The sequence below is a fragment of the Nicotiana sylvestris genome, chromosome 6 (assembly GCF_000393655.2).
Source record: "Nicotiana sylvestris chromosome 6, ASM39365v2, whole genome shotgun sequence".
NCBI classification, from domain to species: Eukaryota; Viridiplantae; Streptophyta; class Magnoliopsida; order Solanales; family Solanaceae; genus Nicotiana; species Nicotiana sylvestris.
In genome coordinates, this window is record NC_091062.1 from 8,245,179 (window position 1) to 8,255,116 (window position 9,938).

General features: G+C 35.5%; 1 protein-coding gene across 1 annotated transcript; it reads left to right on the forward strand.

The window, feature by feature from the left end:
- Positions 1-4,599: 4,599 nt before the first annotated feature.
- LOC104224739 (auxin-responsive protein IAA16-like) lies at positions 4,600-8,921 on the forward strand. The gene is made up of 5 exons (XM_009776434.2): positions 4,600-5,310; positions 6,150-6,379; positions 7,215-7,356; positions 8,205-8,266; positions 8,577-8,921. Exons 1-5 carry the CDS (start codon positions 4,907-4,909, stop codon positions 8,609-8,611), a joined length of 873 nt encoding a protein of 290 aa, XP_009774736.1. The 5' UTR covers positions 4,600-4,906; the 3' UTR covers positions 8,612-8,921.
- The last annotated feature ends 1,017 nt before the right edge of the window (positions 8,922-9,938 follow it).

Here is a 9,938-nt window from a genome sequence, read left to right on the forward strand (position 1 = left end):
ACACTAACATAAGCTTGTGTACCAATGTGACAAATGCACCTTAACCCTTTCCTTTTGCATATTTTACTTTATAGTTTTCAATGTGACAAGTACTTGTCTAACACAAACGAGTGTTATTTTTTTGTTTGACTAGTATTGAATCCAAAGGTATTAGTAAGTATCTATCTAACACCACCCTCGGTTATGATAGAAGGAAGAATGTAATTAAAAAAATTCGGATAGAAAGCGTTTTCCCGCGGCATGAACTTTATTTGTTAGGACCGCAATGCGAATATTGGATACAGTAGAGAAAACAAAAAAAAAAATAAGATTCCCATATGTCTAGGGCCGGAGCTAGCCTTTCGTGTATGGTTCGATCGAATCAGTAACTTTCGTCCAAACTTTATATTTATCTTATGAAATTTATTGAATATGTACACATTATTAATTTAAAATTCAGTAACTTAAAAAAAACTAAAATTTCGAATCCATAAGCTTCAAATCCTAGCCCCGTCTATGCATATATCATCTGCATCTATGACTCAACAGTCCTCACACTTCACCTTCTCTTACTCAATTGGCAAATATCCAAGAAATTTGTTATTCTGCAAATTACATAGATATTATTCCATCTGTTCCATAATAAGTGACTTTTTAATCTTTGGCATACTTCTTAAGAAAATATGAACTCCTAGAGAGAAAAAATGTACTCACTAAATTATCCTTAATTAATTGTTACCTTGACACATTGAGATATGTAAATAAGAGCAAATTTTGGAAAAATAAAATTAGTTTCTTCTTATTATATAAAAGGACACTTATTTTGGACTAAATAAAAAAGCTAAAAAGTTGGGTGAAATTCAAAAATAGCCAGATTTACAAGTGGTAATTGGAAAATAGCCACAGTTTTAAAAGTAATCGAAATTTAGCTACTTTTCATGTAAAGATAAATCTAAACGAAAACACTGTTCAAAATTCGAAAAATATTCCAGCATAATATACTGGAGTTCGAATTTTTTACATGTGAACTTCCAGCATAATATACTGGAGTTCCAGCGTAATAAACTGGTCCAGCATAATATGCTGGAAGTTCATACACATGTGCTCCAATCTCCAGTATACTGGAACTTTCATGTGCTGGAGTTCCAGTATAATATGTTGGAAGTTCATATACAGATACACCCAGGGGCGTACGCAGAAATTTTTGTAAGCGATGTCGAAATTTATAAAAGAATTAAAATATAACTTTGATTATCATAAAAATAACCTTAGTCTATTGATTTTATTGAGTCTTACAAAAGGTCATGAGTATTTGCGAAAGAAAAATGTGCTAGTTGAGGTTTGAATCTTTGACCTCTTAGAGAAAAATCAAGCACATTACCAACACACCAAGACACAATTTATGTCAAGTGGTGTCATTTTTTCCTAGTTATCTATTTCCGTACAGAATTAATACATATATTTAGTAAAATTTTCCGACGAAGCGGTGTCGCGTGACACCGCTTCGGTAAGCATAAATCCGCCCCTGGCTACACCAATCTCCAATATATTATGTTGGAACTTTTCGTGTTTCAGCAAAATAGTGATTATTTTTCAATGATTGTGCAAATGCTAGTTATTTTTCAATTAACAATCCGAAAACTGGCTAGCCCTGCTATTTTCACTAAAATGCCATTTATTATGGACCGGGGAGTATAATATCAAGTGCAAGTACACAAATCCACTAGCTAATTAATGACATTTTAATGTAAAAAAAGCACGGTATAGCCAGTTTTCGGACTGGTCATTCAAAAATAGCCAGCGTTTACGAAGTCAATGCAAAATAGCCATTATTTTGCTGCAACAGAGACCGGTCCTGCATAATATACTGGAGTTGAGTGCACCTGTGTATGAACTCCATCATATTATGTTGGACCGACATACTTTGCTGACTGCAGTATAATATACTGGAGACTGGAGCACCAGTGCTCCAAACTGCAGTATATTATACTGGACAATTATTCTTGCTGGAACTCCAGTATATTATGCTGGAGTTCTAGTGTACTTATGCTGGAACCCCATCATACTGGAGTTCCAGCATACTTATCCTGAAACTCCAGTATAATATGCTGGAGTTCAAGCATACTTATGCTGGAACTCCAGTATAATATACTGGCGTATTTTCCGGGTTTTGAATAGTATTTTCGCTCAGATTTATCTTTACATGAAAAGTAGTTAAATTTCGATTACTTTTGAAACTAAGCTATTTTTGAACGACCGGTTGTAAATCTGGCTATTTTTGAATTTCTCCACATTTTAATTGCATTGTTGAGTTCCTAAAAGTTTGTATTTTTTTCTCTGAATTAACAACATAACGCCGTCTTGTCTCCCTACAACCAGACCCTGTATTTTAGGTATATGCAGTTTTCCCTATTATTTAGGCGAATTAATAATAACTTTTTCTGAGAGAGAGGGATAGATAAAATGAGTTTTTTCTGAGAAAAGTGCGACCATGCTGATGAAAGGGACATTTATTTATTTTTTGGACACAATAAAATGGTACATTATTCAAGTAAATAAAAAGAAAAAGAAATTCTCGATCAATTTCATATTATTTTTTCTTTCTTGATCTTGTGCAGCTTAAAAAAAATATATTCTTGTCTCAATCATAAGAATGAGTGTCTAAATTATCACTTTTTTACCTTCAAACTTTTTTCTTAATAAACACTCGACTATTTGAAATAACAATAATATATTTCAAAAAAAAGTTTCTAAATGACTTTTTAAAAATAAATTTTATTTACTAAAATGAACCAAACTTATTCCCTTTACGTCATAAGAAAATTGTATTGTTTCAGAAATTTGTTTAAGATCACATGTTTTTTTAGGTTTTAATAATATATAAGATCTTTTGCTTCTATTTATCGGATCCGACTCCTTTCCTTTTCTTCTTTTTTCTATTTTTCAATTTTTTTACTTGGATGAATAACAAGTGTCATATTTTGATATTAATATTTTAAATTTAACTAACAAAAATAATTTAAATTATTGTTAGGATAATAAAATGAGAGGGAAGTTTTTTAACGATAGCAATTATTGCTACTATACGTGTTTACCCTAAAAACTGGATAACAATTAAACTTAATATGTGGTTTTAAAGATACGTGATTTCACCTAATACCAATTGATAAACGCAAAGATAAGTGATGGAAATTGACAATAAAGTAAAGCAATCTCCTGATTCAATCCATTTAGTGAGCTCCTCGAGCATCTTCATAATGTCGGGGTCAGTTCCCGATCCATTATCATTCAATTTCTCCTGTACAGGTTCGACCCTAAGAACAACTTCCTATGATGTATCGAGATCGATTCTGCTTGGTGCCCGATTCTGATTTTGGAGTTGTGCTATCGCAGCCTACTGAGTTTGTAACATTTCAAATATCACTCGAAGGCTAATCCAGCCTTCTTCACCACTCTGTGCATTCTGATCGGCTGCCCGGGCATCTCTGCGGACGCTATTTTCAGCGTCGGCGCCTAAATTTCTATGAATCGCAACACGAAAATTGACATCGATTGGATCTACGACGTGTGGTCCATCGGGATTGATTGGACGTACTCCGTTTCCCGGGGCGACTACGTGCTCATTCTCACCATGAAGATCAAGGTCGGTGTCTGTGTGAGTGACTGCTTGAGAGTTTGACATGTTGATTGCTGAAATCAAAGACACTTACGAGAACAAGTGTAAAAGCAGTGTGTGTTATGAGGATTAATACTAGCAATCACTATTATCTTTAGCTCCACGGTGGGCGCCAAACTGTTTACTCTAAAAACTTGATAACAATTAAACTTATAATGTGGTTTTAAGAATATGAGATTTCACCTAATACCAATTGATAAACGTAAAGATAAGTGATAGAAATTGACAATAAAGTAAAGCAAACCAATGTTTGAGCAGAGCCCTCGAGTTGGAATACCCTCAAGCTTAGTAGAGCAAGAACAGTTAAAAAATAGCAAACCGATAAACAAGAGAATTAAAGAGAGAATATTATATTGCTTTGATCTGCGTGAATGTAAGCTGCTTACAAGTGATGGGGACTTCCTTTTATATAGTAGAAGAATCCTAATTATGGTACAATTCTAATTACGGAAGTAAATCCCATGATTGGCACAAACAACTGCCCTTGATTTGATATGTTTCGAGGTTTCTGCCGTGATCTCTGATCGGTTATGGATATCTCGCTTTTCCATTATTGTGCTTCGTTCAAAGTTTGTCATATATAGCATCGGTCACTGTTGGCCTCGATCTCGGCATGCACTTCGATTTTTGGACTCGACGCCTGTTTCGAGCTCGGGTCCGATTCATTACGAGGCTATCCCGATGCAGTTCCCTTATCTCGATCTAGTAGCACAATCGAGTAGGCCTAATTTTACCCGTATACAATATAATTACGAAGTCATGAATTAAACGATAATATAATCTTTTACTATTGAAATAGGGATTATTACACAAATATGTAATATTTTTTTTTTTTAGTCGGTATATATGTTTAAGAGAATAGGTTTATGGTTGACCCTATACTGACACTCTAGAGATTAAAAAAGGTTTAAATAAAGCAAGAAAGAGAAGGCACTTTTTTAACTGTGTAAGTTTTGTCCCTCTTTTCACGGCTTTTCTTGCAACAATTGTAATTCCATTATTCCTCTTCAGTTCTATCTCTTTCTATTACAGTGGAAACAGAAACTGTGTTTGTTTTTCGTGTAAGTGAGAATCAAACATACCATCATTGTATAAAATTATGTAAAAAGCTACAGAAAAGCCAAAAGAACCCTCTCTTTTTTCCTTCTACAATCAATAAATCAAGAAACACTCTCATTATTTTCTCTAGTTGTTTTTAACATAATTCACTTGCTCTGTACTTCACTAACTGCCAACATTTCTTGAATTTTTATGTCAATACCAATAGAGAACCATGTTTCTTCAATGGAAAGTGAGAACAAAAGCAAAGACTTGAACTTTAAAGCCACTGAACTGAGACTAGGTTTACCTGGTTCTGAGTCACCAAAGAGAGACAATAGCAATGGAGTTAAAGATTTGAAATTTTTTCCTTCTGGAGCCAAAAGGGTGTTTTGTGACACTATAAATGGTAATTCTGAGACATGGGGTTTTGGTTCTGAGGTTAATTTGGGTAAAGATTGTGGCTTTATTAACTCTCCTAAAGGTGTCAAAGTTGGAAGCAAGATTCTTGGTTCTAATGCTGTGAAAGAGGCTGCTCCAAAATCACCAAAATCAGTTCAAGAGAAAAAGGCTATGAGTTCTAGTAATAATGGTCATGGGGTTGCTCCAGCTGCAAAGTAATCTTTTTTTACCTTACCTTATAACTATATAGCATAGTATGATTAGTGTTTTGTATGTCTTTTATTTCCTCCTTAGACTTATTGTTTCCTTATCTTCAGTGTAGAAACTGTTTTTGGTTGATCCATTAGAATATAGTTTTTAGGATCGTGTCCAAAATTTTCTTTTGTTTTGCTTGTACAACTTTTAAGCATCACAATATTTTTGTTGGAGAATCCTATGATTTATTTTGTACTGTGAGGATTCAACATAGAAGGGGAGCCTTGGCGCAAAAGTTGCCGTGTGACCAAAATTGCCACCGTGTGATCAGTTAGGGTTCAAGTTTCGGAAACAGCCTCTAGTAGAAATGCAAGGGAAGGCTGCGTACATCACACCCAATGTGGTTCGGCCCTTCTACGGATCCCACTACATAGCGGGAGCTTAGTGCATCGAGATGCCTTTGTGAGGATTCATCAGAAAATTTTGACTAGTTTTATGCTATCGCAATCCTCTAGTAGTTTTTATTTCTATTTTTATGTTTGGTATTAGTATTGGTCTTAGATGAGCTTAACATGGAGCAACATGGTTAGTGAGTATTCATATAGTCGACTCCAACTCGCTTGGATTTGACGCATAGTTGTTGTTGTAATCCTGTGATTTATAGTAGCCATGGCTTTAATTGAATCTCTGATAAATTGGTTATACTGTTATCTCTTTTCTCTTTGTTTGGTTGACATGTAATCCGCCCTGCCGCTGGCCTTAATCTTTGCTCTAATTTGTATCTAGCTATTCAGTTTTGACCTTAAGAAGCAAGATAATTAGAACAAATGAATTGAAGCTTCTTTTATTATCTGGTCAGGGCACAAGTAGTAGGATGGCCACCGATTCGATCTTTTAGAAAGAATATGGTTAGTAATAATCCTCCAAAGACCGAGGAAGATGCAAATGGTAAGCTATTAGCAGGTTGTCATTATGTCAAAGTTAGTATGGACGGTGCCCCATACTTGAGGAAGGTTGATCTTACAATCTACAACAGCTATAATGTTCTTTCTTCAGCATTGGAGAAAATGTTCAGTTGCTTCAAAGATGGTAATGTTTTATGAGAGCATTACATGTTAATTATTGGTTTTTGTTTGTTACGACTTTTACCTGTGAGGGCGAGCGCTTTGTGAGATTGTTCTTTTCAACTATGAAATGTTTGAATGAATTGTGATGGTAGTCTGATGAGAAGTTTTTGACTGGATAAATGTAGTTATGTACTTCCAGATAGTTCGTTGTACTGAATTTACCATCTTCTAGAGGACTAATTGTTGAAGGGGAGCCTTAGCGTAACTGGTAAAGTTGCTTCCATGTGACCAGGAGGTCACGGGTTCGAGCCATGGAAATAGCCTTTTGCGGAAATGTGGCGTAATGCTGTGTACGATAGACCCTTGTGGTCCGGCCCTTCTCTTGATCCCGCGCATAGCGAGAGCTTAGTGCACCGAGCTGCCCTTTGTTTGTTTTAGAGGACTAATTGTTATATGTTGTCACTGAACTGACTTTAAAAAGCTCAAACACAAATTGATACCTTCTGTTGTTGAAAATATATTCTTTTTAGTTCTCTGAAATTTCAATATTCTTTATCTTGATCAAGGATTTAAGCCCTTAAAAGCAGCTAAATATGCCGCTTGGGTTGGGATGTGTATGTTTTTAATTGCTTGCAAATCCTAAAAAGCTGTTCTTTTGCAGCGTAAAGAAAGATAATGTGCTTAAAAAAGTGGAAATCTATAGCTGAGTAAAATTGTTGGTATCATTTATATGCAGTTTTGATCGAAAGAATAGTATTATACAGAAACCAAATTCCGCTGCATCTTACTATCATGAGTTTTCTTTTTCCTCTGCATTAAGGGCTGTTAGTTTTGACCTTTATTTATAATTTATTTAGGTCAATGTGGAACTCAAGGCATTTCTAGCAGTGATGGACTAAACGAAAGCAAATTGGTGGATCTTCTACACGGATCTGAATACGTTCTTACTTACGAAGACAAGGATGGTGATTGGATGCTTGTCGGTGATGTACCATGGAGGTAAGTCTGACATCTAATCTTAAATTCTAAAAGTTTCCTGAAAATTTTCTTATAGCTTACAAACAGGTTAGTTCATTAGAACTCTAATGCATTAATCTGATTTTGAACCTGTCTAAAATACGGAGGATTGATGTAAAACTGTAAACCCCTGTGCATAAACCCCTGTGCACACTACAATTCATACTTTGCCTCTCAAACTTCATAAATTTATTATCAAAGTTAACCTATATTTTTCTGTCCGTGAAGATCCCACCGGACGCCTTCTACTTCTAACAGGCCATGAGCTAGATCAGAATCATTCTCTTTGAGTCTTAAGATATATTCCAAGAGAGTTTAATTGATCACTAATCCTATCATTTCCATCAACTTGCCGGTTATCTACTGATTCTACTCCAATGAATAGGTGTTGACTTAGTCGGTACACAAAGTATCCTGCATTCACGCAGGATCCGAGGAAGGGCCGCGCCCCAAGGGGTGTGATGTAGATAACCTAGCCTAATGCAACCATTAGTGGCTGCTTACACGACTCGAACCCGTGATCTATAGGTCAGACACAACTTTACCGTTGCTCCAAGGCTCCCCTTCAAATTTTGACTTAGTATTGAACAATAATATCAAGGACGCAACAGATATTGCTACTATGCTACTTGTAGTCATGCAAGTTCAATGTCCACGTGCTTTTATTTAGGTCACATTTGTGATGCTGTTGTGTTTGAACTACTAGATCTTTAGTATTCCTAATAATTCTGGTTCCTCTCTATAATCTGGATTACTAGAGCAGCCTGTGTCGTTGACCTATAACCAGTTTTTACTACGTAATTCCTATTTGTCATTTTTGGTGTTTGTAGGATGTTCACAGAGTCTTGCAAGAAGCTGAGGATCATGAAGAGTTCAGATGCAAATGGTTTAGGTAATTGCATTTTGCTCACATTAGACAATCTCTTTTCAGTGGTGATTTGCATGAATTCAATTTCATCTCAAAAAATGCACGTGAGTTTGTCTGGTACATCGACTACTTTCCAACTAAGATCTATGTGCTCGACTCTCTGAAAATGTAACCAGGCGCGTGTCGGATCCTCCAAAAGTAGTGTATTTTTGGAGGATCTGCGGCAACATTTTGGAGAGTCCGCACATCATAGACTAAGATATTCCAAACTAAACAATCTGAATGAATCTTATATTGTATGACATATAACATGCAGTATGTTCATTTCCTGCAGCTCCAAGAGCCATAGAGAAATGCAAAAATCGTTAGAATCTGCAGACGCTGCAAACGTTTCAATCCTCTACAAGCAATGAGAAATGGAAATTCTGGTGTCTAGCTTTCTGATATATGTTAACTAGAACACCAAATTTAGATTTGAAGGTGGGCACCAGGATTTTGAGTTCCTCTGTCTTAAGTGTATTTTAGTGTACTGGGAAATTAACTACTATTTTGAGGTAACATATTCATAATATCCAAGAGTATCCTAGCCTTTGTAGGTGTGCTATGTTATTTATCTCCGTATTCTTACTGCTTGAGTCTCCAAAACTTCAATAATAAGATATTTAAATGTTCTAAGTAATTTATTCTCCCTCTCTTTTCCCCTCTCTGTCTATATCTATGTTGCTCGGGCTCTCTGAAAAAATTGCCGGATGTGTGTCGGATCCTTCAAAAGTAGTGCATTTTTGGAGGATCCGATACGGGTGTAACAACATTTTGGAAAGTCCGTGCAACATAGGTCTTTATTAGTGAAATTAGTAAACTGAAAAATAAGGCATGTAACCTTGTATAACATGTTAAATTTTATTGGTTGTGTAAAAATTCATTTACATGGGGGTGGATATAAGATAAATCTTTTCTCATTTGATCACTTGTTTAGAAGAATGATGGTTGTTGAGGAGACATTAGTGGTTTGATCTTCAAGGTTAACATCGAAGTAACAAATGCTGAGAGTAATGGGAATTGAATACACGTCATGTAAAATAAATATAACATAAACTCTATCGATCTGATAGAGAAACGTTGAAGAGCAATAATTGTATGCGGATTCGGGGGCCATTTTTTTTACAATTTTGGGGACATTTGGCTAAGACCAGCTCCTTACGGCGCTATTCCTGTCAATCACCCTAGGTTTCTAGCACTTCAAATTTCTCGTAAAAATACCACGGGCTAGCCAATTTTCGGACTGTTCATTCAAAAATAGTTAGAGTTTTCAAAGTCATTAAAAAATAACCATTATTTTGCTGCAACACGGAAAATTCCAGCATAATATACTGGAAATCAGTACACCTGTGTATGAACTTCCCGCATATTATGCTGGAATTCCAACACGCGGAAAATGCTAGTATAATATATTGGATATTGGAGCACCGATGCTCCAATCTCCAGTAGATTACGCTGGACCGGTATATTATACTGGAACTCCAGTATATTATACTGGAGTATTTTTTCGGATTTTGAACAATGTTTTCGTTCAAATTTATCTTTACATAAAAAGTGGCTAAATTTCGATTACTTTTGAAACTGTGGCTATTTTTGAATGACCACTTGTAAATCTGGCTATTTTTGAATTTCTCCCAAATTTCTTGTGAAAATAGCA

What these genes read in the sequence shown, in the direction of transcription:
- LOC104224739 (XM_009776434.2), top strand. Translation starts at nt 4,907, where the DNA reads ATGTCAATACCAATAGAGAACCATGTTTCTTCAATGGAAAGTGAGAAC. An exon ending in GGGGTTGCTCCAGCTGCAAA is followed by an intron (nt 5,311 to 6,149) that starts GTAATCTTTTTT and finishes TTATCTGGTCAG; the next exon opens with GGCACAAGTAGTAGGATGGC. An exon ending in GTCGGTGATGTACCATGGAG is followed by an intron (nt 7,357 to 8,204) that starts GTAAGTCTGACA and finishes TGGTGTTTGTAG; the next exon opens with GATGTTCACAGAGTCTTGCA.